The following is a 20,716-nucleotide window of genomic DNA, read 5'->3' on the forward strand; positions in this document are numbered from 1 at the left end:
CCTATTAATCTTTTATTTCAGGGAGTGTCTCAGCCGAGAACCTAGAAGAGTAGAAGGAAAATTATTTTTCCTCCCTACACATCTTTATACAGTAATCTGAAAGGTCAAATTTCTAGAAGTGGAATTACTATGGTAAGAAATGTTACAATTCTGAATAGATGACTAAATTGCTTGTTTAACTTCAGACAATATGAGTTTAAGGCAACGGTGAAAAATCCAAATGCGGGTGGCCTACAGATATTGTCATCAGGAAGTACCTGAGGACACCCAGGAGTGTTTGAATGCTTTTGCACATGCAAGGTATTTGGAACAGAGTAGGTGTGGAAGTGAAGTGAGAGTGACTATGTATTCATTGCTTGAGAAAAGCAAAATTAGTGACCTAAGGCCTCCCTCCAGGCCTGTTGGACAGCAGTTCCACAGCCGACCCATATACTCAGCCAAACTCTTGCCTACTCCCTGAGGGTGAGCCAGGAAAGTCTTGGGAAGGAGAGAAGGAAGGAACAACTCTCCTGACCTTGGACGTGTCTATAGTTGGGGTGGCCCCTAGGGCATCTGAGCTAGGCTTTCCCCCACAGCACTGGCCCAGCATAGAGGCCCAACCCCAGAAGAGCATAAACAGGGGTGACCCTGAAAATACCTTTTGCTGAGAGAGACCAAGGCCAGTTGAATGGGGCAACCTCAGTACCAGCATTCTTTTATTACAAATCATGAGTTCAAGTGAGATCCCCAATTGCTGGGCAGTTAAAAGTTGTGTGCAGTTCTCCCCTGTTATAAACAAAACTGGATTGAGCACACTTGCTCTTCCCTTCCATCCAGCATGACTACCAGGCTTTACTTCTTTAGGTCCCTATTTCTCCTCCTATAATGGCAGCAGGATTCTCTGTTCGTCCCTCAGGATCCTCCCCAGAAGGTGAGACTAGAGTGAGGCAACTGAGGCAGTCATTCTGCAGGCAAAAGTTAAGGGTGTGCCAAAAAACTCAGTAATCAAGATAAAGAATACTTTAGGGAATCCCCTGGCGGTCCAGTGGTTAGGACTCCGAGCTTCCACTGCAGGGGGCAGGGGTTCGATTCCTCCTCCGGGAACTAAGATTCTGCATGCCGCGTGGCGCGGCGAAAAACAAAAACAAACAAAAAAGTGTATTTTAATAATTCAAAACTAATGCAAACAAAAAAATCCATGATGAACAAAATACCACAACTTACCGTGTTAAAGACGAGATCCAACCCTTCACTTTCATCAACCTGCCTCACTCCTCTCACTAGTCCTGGTTCCACTAAAACTTTATATACAAAATCAGGTGGCCAGCCCACTGGCTGTGGTTCGCCAGTATTCCTATTTTTTAAAATTCTTTGTTATATATATTTTTTATTGTGGTAAAATATACATAATATAAAATGTACCATTTTAACCATTCTAAACTTTACAGTTCAGTGGCATTAAACACATTCACATTGTTCTGTACACGACATGATTTTTTTAAAATATTACATTAAAATATTGTATATCGTGATTACTGAGTTTGGGGGCGCCAGAGGCCAGTGTCTCCCTTGCCTTACTCTAGTTCTCACGCTGCCTCCCCCACTCTTCACCCACTCCTGCAGCCTGAGGAAGGAAAACTGCAAGTTTCTCCCATAAGGCAGCAGCAGAAGAGTTATTCCGGTGGCGATCAGGCTATCGAGGACGTCCGTCCACACAGCCGCCGGCAACAGGAAGACTTGCTCCACCTGCGTCCTCCCGCCGCCTTTGATCTCTTGCAATGAGACACTCTTGGCGGGCGCTCCCTCTACCTGCCCAGGACCACCTGACGGAGGGGGGGGCATCCCCTGGCCCGCCCCGCTCGGGTCGGCTGGGCGTCCTGCCGGCCAATGGGGAAGGGGCCCCTCCGGACACGGTCAGCGTCCTTAGGAGCGGCCAATGGGAGCGCGGCATGCAAATGAGCAGGTGCGGCGACGGCTGACCAGTCAAGGCGGCAGCGGGTCAGGGGATGTTAGAGGCGAGCTGGGCGGCCGCGGAGCTTACGCGCAGGCTTCGAGCCGCGAGCTCCGGTCTCCCGCCATGGCCCCCGCTCCGCCCCCCGCCGCCTCCTTCTCCCCCGCCGAGGTCCAGCGGCGCCTGGCGGCCGGCGCCTGCTGGGTCCGCTGCGGGGCCCGCCTCTACGACCTCACCGGCTTCGTGCGGCACCATCCAGGGGGCGAGCAGCTGCTGCGGGCACGGGCTGGTCAGGATGTTAGCGCCGACCTGGACGGGCCACCGCACCGGCACTCGGACAACGCGCGCCGCTGGCTCGAGCAGTACTACGTGGGGGACCTGCAAGGAGACCCTCAGGTACAGCCGGGCCCCGGGGTCACACACCCTCTATTCCCCCCACCCTCCCCGCCCCAACTCGCCACTCCCCGGCAGGCCGCGTTCACCTGCCCTCTAGGAGGACCCAAGGTGACAGCCTCCGCCCTCACCTCTCTTCTCTCCAGGTAACAGGTCCCTGCCTACCACCACCACCCCCAACCAGGAGTTTGCCCTTCCTCTCCAGCATTTCCCCTTCCTCTCCAGCATTTCCCCTGACCCTCCTCTATCTGCTACTTCTCCCACCTCCCAAGGTACCTCCTCCTTCCTACGTGTTCCTGCTGCAGCCTCTACCATCTGACAACTTGGATCACCTTTTCCCTCCCAGCCCTTCACACACTCAATCTTTCCTTCCTGTCCCCTTATCGGCCTCTCCCTCTTCGCAACTGCTCTTCATTTCTGTTTGAATAATAGCTTCCAAGCTCACCTGTCCTCTCCTCCCCATCTCACCCTACCCCTGCATCCAAAAGGCACAGACCAGTCACCCTTCTCAGCTAGTTTGGATTTCCTGGTGCCACCCTAGTCTTGCACAAGGGCTTCTCTGGTTGCGTGGAGAGGTTGGCGCAGTGTCTTGGGTGGCCTATGTCCTCCCACGCCTCAGACCTCCCTTTATTCCTTGTCTTGCATGCTGGCTTGGGTGTCCAGCAGAGTGACATGACAGGGTGAGCCAGTTTTGCTGGGGAGAAGGGAGTAGCGCTCTGAGCTGCACGCTGCTGTGCACCACAGGCTCGTGATTGTATTTAAGCCTCTGACTGATCCTGGGGTGGGTTTTGTTATCCCCATTTTAGGATGTGGAAACAGGATCAAGGAGGCACTGTAATTTGAGGTCAGTTTGGAATTTGAGGTCAATTTGGAATTTGAGGTAATTTGAGCTAGTTAGTGGAAAAGTCAGGTGTGTCTGATTCCAAAATCAATGCTCTCTCCATCCCAAGGATCCTTGGGCCTGGGAGATGATCTTATCCGTTGGGTTCCAGGTAGGCTTGTGCCAGAGGCAAACCAACTCTTCAGGACTTCCCCAGCCCCAGCTGTAGGACTGGTGACAGTGAGGCCGTCATGCTTGGACATAAACCAACAGTTGTTCCCTGCTTCTAGCTCTTGCGTTCAAGATAGCCCCAGCAAGTGCTTTTAGATCTTTGGATGAGAGGACTTGCCTCTCACTGTTCCAGGTGGCTTTTCACTAGGCCATCTTGCCTAATTCTTTAATCATTTATTCACTCACTCACTTGGTCCCTTAGTGATTGGCAGCACTGAGCTAGGCACTGAGGAGGTATCAATGGACAAAAGCAGTACGGTCTTCATGGACCTAACAGGCTAATGAGGTAACATACTAATCCCACAGTAATTCTTCAATTACCTGGTGCTATCAGAGTATGAATCAGGGAGAGCTTTCTGGAGAAAGTGATACTTACCCTGGGAGCTAATCAATGGATAGGGCTTAAGCCAGGTGAAGTGTGGTGAGAAGAACCTTCCAGACAGAGGGAAAAGAATGTGTGAAGGCTCTGAAGGGTAAGGGCTTGGCAGAGTCAAGGGACAGAAATAAAACCAATGTGACCAGAGGCTGTTGGGCAAGGAGAGGGAGTGGAAGGAGGCCGGAGATCAGCCAGGGCCACTGTGGTCAGGATTTGGGACTTGATTCTAAGAACAATGGGAAGCCAGGTAATGGATTCAAGCAGGGGTGTGGTGTGGTCAGATTTGCATCTTTGGAAGAGCATCCTGGCTGCGATGCCAAGAAGGGGTGGAAGGAACCCAAGTGGGTGTGAGGAGACCAGGCGGGAGGCTACCCCATAGCCCAAGTGAGAGGTAACGGTGACTATGACCAAGGGAAGGGGAAGGTTGAATTTGGGAGACTTCATACGTAAAATGGCAGGACTCCCAGTTTAATCTTGGAAGCTGATGTTAGGTGTCAGGTCATGCTGAAGGCGCAGAAGGTTTAGCCATAGATATAACTGAAGCTGAGTGCAGGAAATGAGAGGTGGGGGCTGGAATACTAGAGACTTCCAAGCTTGCGATGGCTCATGGAAGCCATCCTACATTGTAACTGTGTCCTATAAACAGGAGCCTTAGGGTGTGGCCTCTCCTCCCAGCACCATCTAGAGCATCTCTCCTGGCTAGCTGCCCTAGATGGCTTTACCTCCCAGCTCTGCTAGCTACCCAGCACTATGGTTTGATTTGGCTTTGTTTTGCTTTGCTTTACCTGACCTTTAGAGAATACTGAGTCTAAATTTGTTTCTTACCCCTGCACTCACCTGTTACCCCAAGAGTCCCAGTATGGCCATGTTTCAGGCATCCTTATATCTGGGCCCCCACCTGAGGATGTGGGAAAAAAACTAAAAATTAACACCACATTTACAAATCCATGGCCCAAACTTGACCAATGGCCGTAGTCACCCAATACTCCAGTTGCTCGTCAGCTTCTGTCTGCTATTCTGGAAACTAGTGTAGGGTTGTCTTTATATTGGGGAAGAGAGGTATTCAGAGGAGAAATCTGGAGAAGATATCTTTTCAGAGAGAAGCCATCTTCGTAAGGGCTGAATGGAGAGAAGACATATCTGTTCTTCTCTCTGGTTAAGCCCTTCTGACAACCCCCATGCTGCCTTCTCCACCTCTCCCATCTCCTCCTGCTGGACCAGGGATGCTGACACCTGTTGAGGCTAGAACCCGGCTCCTGTAGGGTGAGGACCAGAAGGGGTGTTGACGGGGAAGGGGAGTGTCATGAACCAGCTCTGTTGTTCGGAGCTCATTTCTGAATGGTGCCCCTCCTTGGAGTCCTTCTTCCCAAGTGTAGTCCTCAGCGGGGAGCCTGCTGGAGCTCTGCCATGAAATTCCAGGGACAAGGCTCAGCCCCACTGGTTTCCCCTTTCCCCCACTTTGCCACACCCCTTCTGTATACACACTTACCCACACATTCACACTCACAGGGAAGCACACACACATGAAACAAGTCGAACTTGTTTGAGCTAACATACCGTGGGGATGAGACAAGATCTGTTGTAGCCCTGGACTTGAGGAAGTGAATCAGTGATGGCTGAGCAGGGAAGCCAGGCCCTCTTCTCGATTGGGCGCTCAGGGCTCCTCACTCCAAGCTTAGATAAGAGTGGCTCACATTGTTAGTGGGGCATGAAATCCATTGATTGAGCTGCAACCAGCAATTTTTTTAAAGAAATAGGAAAGAAAAGAACTTCGGGTCCAAACCTCCCAAGGCCATAGATACTGTTTCCCAGACTTGTCATCCATGAATCACTGTCCCAGTTTTTTTCCAAATTGGCATACGACTTGAACTATTTAATATTTATCTTTAAGTAGACTCACTTTTTATTTTACCATTTACTCACCCTAGGCAATATTACCAGTGAAATCAGGGTGTACATGCACTTTAAAAATAGAGCTATTAAAGTAAATGCTCATCCTCCTATCCCCTAACATCCTGAGCACCGTCAGTGGAGTAAGTATCACACTTTGGAAGATACAAGGAGCAGAGCTTCTTAACTCTGGAGTTCTATGGATCATTTTCTGGGATTGATGGAAGAGATGAAATTGTGTGTAAAACATGCATGGTTGTGCATTTTTCTGGTGAGAGAGCTGCAGCTTTCATCACAGTCCAACCAGAATCCTTCCCTCACTCCAGACCTGCCACCAAGAGGAAAATAACTGAAAGGGCAGATCATCCTGCCCCCGTCTTACACACCCAGACCTTGAGGGGGCCTCCTGTGGGCAGACATCTGACCATGCCCCTGGAGAAAAGCCCTCTGTTTGGGGAGACCCTAGAGGAGGGCAAGCCCTGACTCCCCAGCCCCTGCTGTTGGGTTAACCCTACTGTCTGAATGTGTGTCGCATCCTAATCCCGCAGGGTGTATCTGTCTATGAGTGGCTGAGAAGTCCACAGATTCTGCCACATGTGGTTCTGCCAGGCTTTGGGCGTCCAGCCATTCAGAACTTTGGAGATTGAGTAATTAAATGGGGATGGACAATAGGGAGGAGATCTAAGTGCAGGAAGACTCAGGGTCCCCACCCCACCCGGGGCTCCGGAACAGCTTGAGCACAGCCCAGCTTGGAATGCCGGTCTGAGCTGAGAATTCAGATAAAAGCTGATGATTGGGAAACTTGCTAAACTCCCCCAGCCTGCAGAGCGGAGTGGATGTGAGAAATCTGCTAACTGAAGGGGGTCGAGGTCTGCTTAGCCCACAACAAGGCTTCCTAAGAGGGCCTGCCTGGCCAGTCAGCAGCCACCGTCCTTTGCTACCTGCCAGGGACTTGTGAGCCCTGGCCTGCTGTGGTGCCAGGTGAGCCTTACCTGGAGGATGAAGCTAGGGCAAGCTGGGAGAGGGCCAGGGACCCAAGTCACTGTGGTTCCATGTGACACAGGGTAAACACAGGCTCCAAGAGTGCCCCCTGGTGTCACCTCAGAATTCAGTGATTGAAGGGGCTTCGAGACCCAGATTAGGGCGAAGGTTGGAAATTAGGACTGTATGGGGGAAATAAAAAGAAATAGACAGGAATCTCAGAAACACCTGAGGGTAATCATTTCTGGAAACATTCCCAGCAAAGAACCCAAATTGATGCCTGAGCAGCATCCATCATCTTCCCTTTCCTTATTTATTTATTTATTTATTTATCTTAAGACACACACTCACTGTTGGTCCATATGTCGTCTTCATTCATTTAGACAGACAGGAAATAAGCGTCCTGTTCTCTCTGAAACCCACCACGGCACTGAAAGTACCCTTGCCAGGGCCATCGGGACCTTCACCTGGCTAAACCTGGTGGTCAGTTCTCACCTGGCCTGGCAGCAACTCTCGACATGGCGATCGCCCCCCCCCTTCTTGACACACTGTCCTCAGCTGGTTTCTGGATACCTCACCCCTTTGGTTTTCTATTGCTGCTGTAACAAATTACCACAAACTCAGTGACTTAAAGCAACACACATCTATTCTCTTATGTTTCTGGAGGGTCAGAAGTCAGAAATGAATTGGCAGGGCAGCCTTCCTTCTGGAGGCTCTAGGGGAGAACGTTTCCTCACTTTTTGCAGCTTTTAGGAGCTGCCTGTGTTCCCTGGCTCCTGGCCCCCAGCCAGCAGTCACATTGCTTTGACCTCTGCTCTCCTGTCTCTTCTCGTTCTCAGACTCTGATTCTCCTGCCTCCATCCTTCACTTATAAGGAACCCTGTGATTACACTGTGCTCCTGTCCCCCCCGCGCCCCCCCCCCGACACCAGATGTCCAGGATCATCTCCTCATCACAAAGTCTTTAATTTAATCACAACTGCAGAGTCCTCTGTGCCATGTAAAGTAACACAGTCACGGGTTCCAGGTATTGGGCTGTAGATTTTGAAGGGGGGGTGCGTTATCCCGCCTGCTTCACCCCTTATACCCCTGGTCGTTACAGCTCAGTCTCCACTGCTAGTTTCCCTTGCTCCTCATTTCCCAGAAAAGTCACACAGTGTGTGCTCTGCTGTACAGCTTCTTTCATCCAATACTACGTCTGGGAGATAGTATTTGTGTTTTTCAGCTGTTTTTCAACTGGGTTTCCAGTTCTGTTTACTCTTTCCTGTATGTGTGTTTTTCAACTGTCTCCATTCCTTGCTCTGTCCTAGAGAATCCAGAGGCTGTAGAGGGGAAAATGAGGGATAACTGGAAAAAAGCAGAGCCAGTGGCTGGGACAGACCCCATGCCGATCCTCATGAGCCTCCTTAGTCTTCCTTCCAGGACGCCTACCCACTACTACCCTACCTTGGCCAGAGCTGCGTTATGCTCATTATTGCAGCAGTCCCCTGGGCAGGTCTCTCCCTGCCAACGCTTCCTTCAGCCCATGGCCTTGTGAAGCTTTCCAAAGAGCATGTGGTTATGTTACAGCGGGATTCCTAAATCTTCAGTGGCTCCCGATTGCCACATCCTTTAAGTCCATCTCAAACTCTGTTTCTTCCACAGAGATTCTCCTTACCTCCCCATCTAGAACTGGGTTTTTCCTTCTCCCAAACTCTCATAGCACTTGGCCTCTCCCTACATTACAGCATTCAAAATGTTCTTCCTTATTCACTGTGTTTTCACTACGTGTCTTATCTTCTCTAGTAAACTGTAAACTCTCTGAAGACTGGAATTGCCTGATTCATCTGGGTTTCCCTAGGAGACAGTAGCCCACTGGTGCCTACCAACAGGAAGTAACAAATGTCTGAATAAATGAATGAATGAGCTGCTTGGAAAACTGATATGTGTACCAGATTGAAAAGGAAAGTGGTGATATTAGCACACACAAGATACTTCAAGTAGTAAGATGTTAAAAAAAAAAAGAAAACAGAAACAAACCTCTTTCCAGTTTCTTCTTTGTTAGCTAAAAGGGTTGGGAGTTGATGGAAAGGATGGAGGACTATCAAGTGAGTCACTCATTTCTGCCTTTGCCCTCAGTTTTTCGCAGCCAGAAAGAGTTGGCAAAACGTCTTCCATACCAGGCTACTGAAGTTCATCCCTGCCCGTGAGTCCCCTGCAAGGTTAGAAGTGAAATTAACCATAGAAAATGCCAATTGAGAGCCCTCCTTGCTCTCAGGGCTGTGACCCGTCCCCATGTGTCTGTAAGTGTCTGGATGATGTGCATAGGCAGGACCCAGGTTCCTGGGTTACCAGTTCTGTTTACTCTTTCCTGTGTCTTTTCATGCAAAATTCTCTACAGCGTGTCATCTCCGAATGGTGATTCTCAATCTTCTCTAATTGCTGCTCAACTAAGATGGGCAGAAGATTCTAACGACCGTTTCCCCACCTGCTCTTGCCCTCTGATGGAAAACAAACTCAGTCATAGTAACAAGACTGGGGAACAACAAAATTGATGCTAGCAACAGCGATAAAGCTATCATTGAGAAATAGAAACCTCATACTCAGGATTTGTTGTTGTGAAGCATTGCCCTAAAACATAATTATTCAAATGCTTTGTTTTCTGACTTCGATAGTATTTATATTGCAAGGTGTTAAAATAGCAGTACCAGATAAGCAAATTTGGGGGGATGTGTTTTGAACTACGATGCATACAGAATGTCTTAAGGTCCTGTTAGAGGAAAGCTAGTAGCCAAAAATTCCTTTGATGGAAGTACATGTGACTACACACTTAGAGTGAACCATGTAATCTACAACAAATGTGGTTGATAATTACCTAAGTGAATTAGTCATAGTTTCTCCTTTAAAACAAATAGAATTTAAAGGGAGTAGAGTTCTAGTTCTGTACATTCTTCTATGCCCAGCAGAACCTTTTTAACATTGCTTAGCATTGCATGATGCTTACCTTTCCCACTGGAAAATGGAATTGGAGATTTTAGGGATCTCTAGTAATGGCTAGCTTTGTTTTATAAATCGCAAATGTTAATAGTCCATAATAACCCACTTAGTTGCTAATAAATAGCACCTAGTCTTATGTAATAATGAATGTCTGTGAAACAAGCATCATTTACCCACAAAGATCAAAGAAAGACCTCACATTTTTAAATCAAGTTAAGGCCCACACTTTGAGACTGGCTGCCATGAAGGAATAAGGAGAAGTTACATTTAGCTGAATAAATACAGCTTCCATTATCCCAAGTTAGGCACCAGGACAGACCAACCCGATTTAGTTGTTGCTTCCCCATGTCCTGGGCAAGACCCTTTGGAGTGCCAGGTGTAAAAGATTATGCAGGTTGGAGACAGGGTGCCATAAAAAAATTCAGTTGTTCTTAAACCTGAGTAGGAAAGTCCTTGACTCCTAGGATTAAAGGTCACTTAAAATGAATCTACTTTAAATGAAGACCAAAATTTCATAGAAAATGGACCAAGTGGTTGAGAGAAGGAAATTGATTCTCTTTAAAAATGAAACTGAAAAGTTTTTTTTGTTGTTTGCTTTAGTTTATTTTAATCTGACAGCAAGGGAATTCCCTGGCGGTCCAGTGGTTAGGACTCTGTGCTTGCACTGCAAGGGACACGGGTTTGATCCCTAGTCGGGCAACTAAGATCCTGCAAACCCCGTGGCACAGCCAAAAAAAAAAAATCTGACAGCAAAATTAAGATTGCACTTGGGTGCTGATTCTTAAATTGAGCAAATAATGAATCAAGTAGTGTTGTTTTGCGCCTGTGTGGTTTTTCTGACAAAAACGTATGAAAGCACATTGTGACATTCTAAACATTGCATTGGCTGTTCACAGTGTGATCATAAAGGTCATTTTAGAGACTTCCCTGGTGCTGCAGTGGTTAAGAATCCACCTGCCGGGGCTTCCCTGGTGGCTTAGTGGTTGAGAATCCGCCTGCCAATGCAGGGGACACGGGTTCGAGCCCTGGTCTAGGAGGATCCCACATGCCGCGGAGCAGCTAAGCCCGTGCACCACAACTACTGAGCCTGCGCTCTAGAGCCCACGAGCCACAACTACTGAGCCCGCGTGCCACAACTACTGAAGCCCGCGCGCCTAGAGCCAGCGCTCCGCAACAAGAGAGGCCACCGCAATGAGAAGCTCATGCACCGCAGTGAAGAGTGGCCCCGCTCGCTGCAACTAGAGAAAGCCATGCGCAGCAACGAAGACCCAATGCAGCCAAAAAATAATAAATAAATAAATTAAAAAAAAAAAAAAGAATCCACCTGCCAATGCAGGGGACACAGGATTGATCCCTGCTCTGGGAAGATACCACATGCAGCGGAGCAACTAAGCCCGTGAGCCACAACTACTGAGCCCGTGAGCCACAACTACTGCAGCCCACGTGCCTAGAGCCCATGCTCTGCAACAAGAGAAGCCACCGCAATGAGAAGCCCGTGCACCGCAACAAAGAGTAGCCCCTGCTCACCACAACTAGAGAAAGTCCGCGTGCAGCAATGAAGACCCAATGCAGCCAAAATTTTAAAATTTTTTAAAAAAGGTCATTTTAGCAAGAGTATTTAAGGGCTAAGGATCTCTTTTGATCCTTTAATAAACAAGTCCTCCTCTTTTGAAGGGCCTCATCCTTTGTTGATTGCCTGTGTTTCAGTGTTAAACAGCCTGACTTTGCCAGATCCTTATTTGGGCAGTGGAACTGTAACTAAAACAGTTTTCTCTCACTTTAATTGACTTCATGAAATTTTCTAAGTTTTTGCATTGATTTTGAATTTTCACTTTGCAGTCAGTTTGCATTTTGTTATATTGTATACTGTCAGATGGTAGTAACCCCAGCTATCACTTTGTCCCTCCTTTTCTCTATTGTGATAATTACCCATGAACATAGTTCATACAAAAATTTATATCATTAAAAGTAATGTACAGGGCTTCCCTGGTGGCGCAGTGGTTGAGAATCTGCCTGCCAATGCAGGGGACACGGGTTCGAGCCCTGGTCTGGGAAGATCCCACATGCCGCGGAGCAACTGGGCCCGTGAGCCACAATTACTGAGCCTGCGCGTCTGGAGCCTGTGCTCCGCAACAAGAGAGGCCGCGATAGTGAGAGACCCGTGCACCGCGATGAAGAGTGGCCCCCGCTTGCCGCAACTAGAGAAAGCCCTCGCACAGAAATGAAGACCCAACACAGCCAAAAATAAATAAATAAATTTTTAAAAAAAAAGCAATGTGCAAAAAAAAATATTGAGTGCCCCTCCCAACCTAGTCCCTGTGTAAACACTACCAACAGTTTCCTATGTGGCCTCAGAAAAACACACATATTATTCTATTTCCCACATAAAGGAGTTGTATGGTACAGGCAGCTTGGCAACTTGTGGCTTTTTTCACCTAATGACATGTTTTGTACTTCCTTCCACATCAGTAATAAAAGTTTTCTTCATTCTTTCTTCCAGTCCAAGAGCATGGGATATCTTTCCATTTCTTTGAATCCTCTTTGATTTCCTTTATTTTATTTATTTATTTATGTTTCAGTTGGGTCTTCATTGCCGCGCGCAGGCTTTCTCTAGTTGCGTCGAGTGGGGGCTACTCTTCGTTGAGGTGCGCGGGCTTCTCACTGCAGTGGCTTCTCTCGTGGCAGAGCACGGGCTCTAGGTGCACGGGCTCAGTAGTTGTGGCTCGCTGGCTCTAGAGCACAGGCTCAGTAATTGTGGCGCATGGGCTTAGTTGCTCCGTGGCATGTGGGATCTTCCTGGACCAGGATTGAACCCATACCCCCAGCACTGGCAGGCAGATTCTTAACCACTGCACCACCAGGGAAGTCCCTTGATTTCCTTTATTAATGTTTTAGTTCTCAGCATATAAGTCTTTCACCTCCTTGGTCAGGTTTATTCCTAGGTATTTTTTGGGGGTGGGGTGATTTTAAAAGTTATTGTTTTTTTACATTCCCTTTCTGATATTTCATTGTTAATGTAGAAAAATGCAACTGATTTCTGAATATTAGTCTTGTTTCCTGCTACTTTTCTGAATTCATTTATTAGATCTAGTAGTCTTTGTGTGGAGTGCTTAGGGTTTTCTATATATAGTATCATGTCATCTGCATATAATGACAGTTTTACCTCTTCCCTTCCAATTTGGATACCTTTTATTTCTTTTTCTTCTCTGATTGCTGTGGTTGGGACTTCCAATACTATGTTAAATAGAAGTGGTGAGAGTGGGCATCCTTGTCTTGTTCCAGATTTTAGTGGGAAGGTTTTCAGCTTTTCACTGTTGAGTATTATATTGGCTGTGGGTTTGTCATAAATGGCTTTTATTATGTTGAGTTATGTTCCCTCTACACCCACTTTGGTGAGAGTTTTTATCATGAATGGATGTTGAATTTTGTCAAATGCTTTCTCTGCATCTATTGAGATGGTCATGTGGTTTTTCACTTTTCTTTTGTTTATGTGGTGTATTACATTGATTGATTTGCATATGTTGAACCATCCTTGTGAACTTGGGATGAATCCCACTTGGTCGTGGTGTACGATCTTTTTTATGTGTTGTTGGATTCGGTTTGCTAATATTTTGTTGAGAATTTTTGCATCTGTATTCATCAAAGATATTGGTCTGTAATTTCCTTTTTGGTGGTATCTTTTCTGGTTTTGGTGTCAGTGTGATGGTGGCTTAAGAGACTGTCTTTGGGAGTGTTCCCTCCTCTTCAATCTTTTGGAAAAGTTTGAGAAGAATCAGTATAAGTTCTTCTTTGTTTGTTTGGTAGAATTCTCCTGTGAAGCTATCTGGTCCTGGACTTTTTTTGTAGGGAGTTTTTTTTATTACAGATTCTATTTCACGTCTAGTGATCGGTCTCTTCAAATTATCTATTTCCTCTTGATTCAATTTTGGTGGGCTGTATGTTTCTAGAAGGTTGTCCATTTCTTCTAGGTTGTCAACATTCTTTCTGATAGCTGTCCCTATTGATGTTTTTCCCTATTATATCAATGCTACAAGAAGCATCCTTACATAATCATTTTGCACACATATGCAAATAAATTTGTAATATAGAGTCCGAGACGTGAAATTTCTAGATCAAAATCATATCCGTTTTGTATTTTGATGGATATTGCCAAATTGCCCTCTAAAAAGGTTGTACCAATTAAAACTCCCTCCAAAAGCATACAAGAATGCCTGTTCCTTCACACCCTCACCGATGCTGTGTACAACCAATATTTTTAATCTTTGCCAATGGGTGAAAAAAATTGCTCCCTGTTCAAATTTTCATTTATATGAATTATGAGAGAGTGAGTGTCTTTTTATACATTTCTAAATTATTTGCGCCTTTTTGGTAAACTGCATGTTCAGGTCCTTTGTCCATCTGTACTGGATAGTTGATCTTTTTCTTATTGATTTATATCACTCTTTATATATAAAGAATATTAGCCTATTTTCCATCATACATAATACTACTCGTCTTCCAGCTCTCATTTGTCTTTTGGCTTGTTTAATTTTTTTTTTTCTCCATTTAAACCTTTCAGTTTTCCATGTAGTAAAAGCTGTCATCTTATCATTCTTAGAAAGACCACCTCTACTTTATGATTTTATATATAAAAGCAAGCAAAAAGTATTTTGTATCCTGCTCATAGTTTTTATCCTTAATGATTCTGTTGTTGTTTGTTTGTTTTTGCTTAAATGTTTTATCTACCTGGATTTTTTTTTTTTTTTTTTGGTGTAAAGAACAAAATAGAGATTATTTTAGGTTTATATTTTTCCAAATGACCAACTGGTTATCCCAGTAGATTTATGGAATAATCTATCTTTTCTCACTGATTTAAAACAAAAACAAAAACAAAAACCTTTATCACACATCAAACATTCACAGATATATTTTGGTCTATTCTTGGACTCTATGCTATACTAATGAAATCACTCATTTTCTTATTAAGTTTTAGCCATTCGGGGTTTTTTTCCCCTTTCCTCCTTCTGTTCCATTCCATCCTGCTCCCACCTGCTCCACTAGAGAAAGCAAAGGGCAGGACAAGAGCTGAGCATCAATTCTGGACCATGTTGCCAGCCTTGGGGAAATACAGTCAAGTCTGACTTTCAGGAGCTGCGGCTGCCCAGCACGCCCTGACCCTGATGTCGTGTGGCTGGAGCAGGGAGGAAGTGGCTCAGGGAAGCTCACACAGGCTGCAGCCGCAGTCCGAAAGCCCATGGGAAGGGGGGGTGCACAGTGGGTGTGCAGTGGTTGTGGAATGGTAGTGATTTCAGCAGGGAATGCAAGGATGAGGAGGGGTGTGGAGGGAATGTCTGGAGGCAGCCTTGCCGCTTGAACTCAGCATGGGGGCGGGTCCTGTGTACCTTTCCTGCTTTGTGTCCACAGCTTGTAGTTGGAGGAGGGGCCTACAGGTCAAGTTCTATGTGTGTATGAACAGGGGAGGCTAGGAGAGCCGGGAAGGAGCCCTATCAGGGAAACTGGCACCTCTCTTGTAAATCCCTGTAAATCTAAAACTTCTTGTCCCTCTGGTCAAGGGAACTGAATACTTATCCCCCTCTACCTTCCTTTCATCAAAATCAAATGAGGCCTTACTAAAAATAGATTCCTGGGACTTTCTGGGATGGTGGAAATGTCCTACATCTTGATGTGGGCATTGGCTGCAAGGAGGCATATAATTGTCAAAACATATCAAACAATATACTTAAGATAGGTAATTTTTTACTATATGAAGTTTATACCCAATTTTTTTAAAGGAGGCAAATAAATTTAACACATATTAAGTAATTGCTTCTAAAGATATGACCTCATGATTGCAAGCGTTAGATGTTGGTATACACCAGCCTTTAAAAATTGCTTTTTTTTTTTTAATCATTTTACCGTTGAGTAGTATTGTCTGAAGGTCTATCAACTAGAGATTAGAAATCTTAGCTCAATTAAAAGCATGAAAACTCTGACAGGTTAAAAGGGTTGTCTCTGGTCATTCAGATCTTAATGTCAATCACGTAAATCAGGCTTTTTTCCTGCTAGAACTGGGCAGAATTGGAGCACACTGAGGGAATGCTGGTTTGGATTTTGTGGTGAGGAGATGGCTTTGGAGAAAGGCTCTGGGAAGCAGGGAGGTCCCAGTGGGGTGTCGTTTGGGTAATAGGAGCATACTGTGACATAGGGACTGGGTTTCCAAGAGCCTTGGGGGGAGGGCAGTGAGACTACCTGGTAGGGAGGTGCAAGGATCAACATTTTACTTAGGACTGTCCACATACTGTGAGGCACTTCTTTGTCCTCTGATCTTCCTCTTCCAGACATACACAGAATACTACAGAAGTGGAATCACACAGTATATACAGGCAGACCTTGTTTTATTGCACTTCACTTTGTTGTACTTCGCAGATACTGCATTTTTTTTTTTTTAATTGAAGGTTTGTGGCAACCCCGCGTCAAGCAAGTCTATCGGTGCCGTTTTTCCAACAGAATTTGGTCACTTTGTGTCTCCGTGTCACATTTTGGTAATTCTAACAATATTTCAAACCCTCTTACAGCAAAAAGGTAATAACTCACTGAAGGCTCAGGTGATGGTTAGCATATTTTAGCAATAAAGTATTTTTTAATTAAGGTATGTACCAAAAATGCTTTTAAAAAGAAAGAATAGAATGTGAATGATAGGATCTAGGTAGTAGGGATACAGGTATTCACAGTGAGATTCTTTCACCTTGGCTGCACGTTTAAATTGTTTCATAATAAAAAGTGGAAAAATACTGGGTAGTTACATCATGGACATCACTCCCAAATATGTTCTTAAAGGATGAGTGGGAAAATAAAACAAGGTAACAGCACATGAATGGTTACGTGTAACAAGGCGTCACATTTCTAGTGATATTGTATTAGTTTCCTAGAGCAGCTGTAACAAAATACCACAAAGTGGGTACTTAAAATAACAGGAATTTATTCTCACCATTCTAGATGCTAGAAGTCTGAAATCAAGGAGTCGGCAAGGTTGGTTCCTTCTGGAGGCTCTAAGGGAAAATCTGTTCCTTGCTTCTTTCCTAGCTTCTGGTGGGGCCGGCAATGCTTGGTGTTCCTTGGCTTGTGGATACATCACTCCAGTCTCTGCAACCATCTGCACAAAAGCATTCTTCCCTGTGTCTCTGCGTCTGTGTCTCCAAATTTCCCCTCTTCTTACTAGGACACCAGTCATATTGGACTCAGAGCCCACCCTAACTCAGTATGACCTCATGATAACATGATCAGTGCAAAGACACTATGTCCAAATAAAGTCACATTCACAAGGTTCTGGGTGGACATGAACTTGGCAGGGGTGGGGTGCAGAGAGATACTATTTCTGCCAATACAGATATCGTTAAACAACTTCTGCCGCTCAAATAACCTAGAAGGAAGTGAATGTGATAGGCACTGGAGAACTGCGTTATATTTCAGAAAAATGGCTCTAGTAGCAACAGAGATTCTAATATTTTAAGACTTGTGTGAAAAGTTTGATGTTTCACTGGGGGTGAAAAAAATAGACATAAAACTAAATTAGAGAATTAATTGCCATAAGGAGATATATATATATACACACACACATATAGATATATATATGTGTGTGTGTGTGTGTGTGTATGTATATATATATATATATATATATATTTCATATTCTTGGGCCATTCCCCAAATCTACAAAATCAGAATCTCTGAAGGCAAGACCCCAGAAATCTGTACTTTTAACAAGCTCTCTATGTGCCTTAGAAGCAACATAAAGTTTGCAACCTACTGTTCTAGAAGGCTAAGGGCAGAGGGAAAATGGAGATGGAAAAGCTGGAGTCACTGAAAGTGGCTCAGTAGGTAGATCTCTTGGAATTACTGAAGAATCAGCGTCCCCAAGCTCCCAGAGTGGAGCTTAGTGCAGAGCAGTTGTGTGGTGGGTGCTGAATTGGCAGCCCATCCTATTCCCCTCCAGGAGAGAGGAGCCGGGGATCTGCAGCTCTGGGTCTAGCTCTGGGTCTTACCGGCTACATGACATCGCATAAGTCACTAAACCTCTCTTGGCCTTGATTTCCTTATTTCTTGCATCACTACAGGATTTTGTGCGGCTTCAGTGACATCATGTGAGCTCTGTAAGACAGAACATGTAGATTAAACTGAGATAGATGATTACGAGCCCCTTTAGCCCCAACTTCTGCTAAGAAAAGGCAGATTCCTGTTAGGTGGTGAGGGGTGGATGCTTTTAGGATCTGAGTTGCTATGTGCTCAGGCTCTCTTGGGTGAGGCCACTTACCCCCTGGAGGAGCTGGAGAGTGGTGACATTCAGTCTCTCAGAGTTACCCCTCCCCCCAGCTAGGGCATGTGGGGTCTGCACCAACCTGCTGTCCTCATTCTGTCTTCACCTGGACAAGTACAATGTTGGACTGGGGACACGCGCCCTGATCAGGGACAGTTGGTCTCTGAAACAGAGGCTGGCGACCGCCCCAGTGGTCCCAGGGGCTTGCAGGGCTGCCTCTTTCTCCCCACCATTCCTTCCTCTATTCACCTGCAAACATAGTGGATATAGTCTCATCATGCCCAGACCAAGCTCGATACTGGGGATAAAAAGACAACTGGTCGCTGCCCTCATGGGGAGTGCCTACCAGTAGACGGAGGGAGATAGATAGGGCAATTACAGGTGGTGGCAAGAGCTGTAACAGAATATATTTTAGATAGATAGATAGATAGACAGACAGATAGACAGACAGAAAATATATTTTAGATCAGGGGGCTGTGACAGAGTCACAGCTGCAGCTTCTGATGGGGATGGTCAGGGAAGGCTTCTCTGGGGAACTGATATATGATGGATGAAAAGGAGCTGTCATAAGAACTGGGTGAAAAAGCATTCTAGGCAGAGGAATAGCAAGCACTAAGGTCCTGGGGTCTGGCAGGATTGGTGACATCAGGCATCCAAGAGGCGGCTCTGCTGTTGCTGGAGTGTTGTGGGCGACGGGGAGTGTGGCGTGGGCTGAAGTGGGGAGTAAGCAGGAGCCGTACCTCAGCGGGGCTCACAGGTCATTGTAGGGGGCTTAGATTTTACCCTGAGAACAAGGGCTGGAGGACTTGAAGCGGAACACTGACAAAGTTGGTCTATAGTTTATTAGATCATTCTGGCTGCCATGTGGATGGTAGCTTGAAGGGAGTCAAGAGTGTAAACAGGGAGCTTCCCTGGTGGCACAGTGGTTAAGAATCCGCCTGCCAATGCAGGGGACATGGGTTCAAGCCCTGGTCCGGGAAGATCTCACATGCCGCGGAGCAACTAAGCCCGTGCGCCACAACTACTGAGACCTGCGTGCCACAACTACTGAGGCCCGCACACCTAGAGCCTGTGCTCCACAACAACAGAGGCCACCGCGATGAGACCCACGCACCACAATGGAGAGTAGCCCCCGCTCGCCGCACCTAGGGAGAGCCCACGTGCAGCAGCAAAGACTCAACGCAGCCAAAAATAAATAAATAAATAAATTAATTAATTAATTAATTTAAAAAGAGTGGAAACAGGAAGAGAGCTAAGAGGCCATCACTGTTGTCCAGATGACAAAAAGAGGTGGCCTGGACTGGGAGGCCATTGGGACAGAAAGAAGTAGATAGAAATTGAAAATGTCTTGCTGAGGGATTAAACATTGGGAGTGACGGAAAGAGAGGAGTTGAGGGTGACATCAAGGTTTTTTTTTTTTTAAAGATTCATTGTTGTTAAAGCAACAGTAGATACTCTTTTTTTTTTTTTAATTTTATTTATTTATTTATTTATTTATGGCTGTGTTGGGTCTTCGTTTCTGTGCGAGGGCTTTCTCTAATTGCGGCAAGTGGGGGCCACTCTTCATCGCGGTGCGCGGGCCTCTCACTATCGCGGCCTCTCTTGTTGCGGAGCACAGGCTCCAGACGCGCAGGCTCAGTAATTGTGGCTCACGGGCCTAGTTGCTCTGTGGCATGTGGGATCTTCCCAGACCAGGGCTCGAACCCGTGTCCCCTGCATTGGCAGGCAGATTCTCAACCACTGCGCCACCAGGGAAGCCCGACATCAAGGTTTTGACCTGAGCAATTAGGTGGTTTGATTTGTGGAATGATGAATACTGGGATGGGGGTCCCTGGTTTGGGATGGGGCAGTTAAAGTTCACTAGGACCCTATTAGGTTTGAGATGCCCAGGAAACACCCAGGTAGAGATTTCAAATAGTAGTTGAATATATGAGTCCAGAACTCTGGTGTCCAATATGGTAGCCACTAGGCACATGTGGTAATTTAATTTTAAATTAAATAAATAAAAATGCAGTTCCTCAGTCACACTAGCTACATTTCAAGTGCTCAGTAGACATATGTGGCTAGTGACTACTATATTGGACAGGACAGATCTAGAACATTTCCATCATTGCAGAAAGTTCTCTTGGGCAAAAAAGCGTTGGTCTGAGCTGTGGCCCAGAGTCACAAAGGCATTTCTCTCTAGGATAGTGGCATCCTAATCTGGTGATTTGGGGCCAGAAAGCTGGTGTCCCTGCATCCTTCTCAAATGGCTCCTTCTTGCTCTCTCTCTACATGATCACACCAGATCGTGTATTCAGTGATGTCCCTGACATGTGGCCATGTCAGAGAGGCACTGGCCACCCAGAAGGACAAGTTGCCTTGAGGCTGATCAAGGACATCATCCCCTGGGGCTGAGCATCATTAGAGTGACGAGTATAAACACATGAGCATAAAACGTGGAGTGTAGGCTGTTCCTCATGAGGCGGTACCAGTTCTAGGGCTCACTGTGCAGACTTGGCTAGTTTGAGGAATGTGCAGTGGATTTGGAAGTTGTCAGGATAAATGAGGGTGGAAAAGAAGACAGGTTTAGAGTTCAGCAGTCTTGTGTTCTTGAACTAACTGTGTCCCTGGAGGTTAAGCCAGTCAACCTCTTGAGCATCAACATCCTCAGCTACACATGGGAGAAGATTCCGTGCCTGAGCAGGGAGAGGGGGAAATTGCTTGAATAAGTAAAAAGAAGTAGTGGGTATAAGACAGGTTGTTTTTTGTTGTTGTTTTTATTGTTTTGTTTACAAAACAGTTCAGTGACTTTTATTGTTTCTGGCAATATGATCATTTGCCATTTTGT

General features: G+C 46.0%; 1 protein-coding gene across 1 annotated transcript in view; it reads left to right on the top strand.

Moving 5' to 3' along the window:
- The first annotated feature begins 1,997 nt into the window (after positions 1-1,997).
- FA2H (fatty acid 2-hydroxylase) overlaps positions 1,998-20,716 on the top strand; it is a 54,168-nt gene continuing 35,449 nt past the window's right edge. Inside the window, exon 1 of the mRNA XM_061173641.1 lies at positions 1,998-2,326. Coding sequence (XP_061029624.1) covers positions 2,057-2,326 — 270 coding nt within the window. The 5' untranslated portion in view covers positions 1,998-2,056. The remainder of the gene's footprint in view (positions 2,327-20,716) is intronic.

The sequence above is a fragment of the Eubalaena glacialis genome, chromosome 18 (assembly GCF_028564815.1).
Source record: "Eubalaena glacialis isolate mEubGla1 chromosome 18, mEubGla1.1.hap2.+ XY, whole genome shotgun sequence".
Lineage (NCBI taxonomy): Eukaryota > Metazoa > Chordata > Mammalia > Artiodactyla > Balaenidae > Eubalaena > Eubalaena glacialis.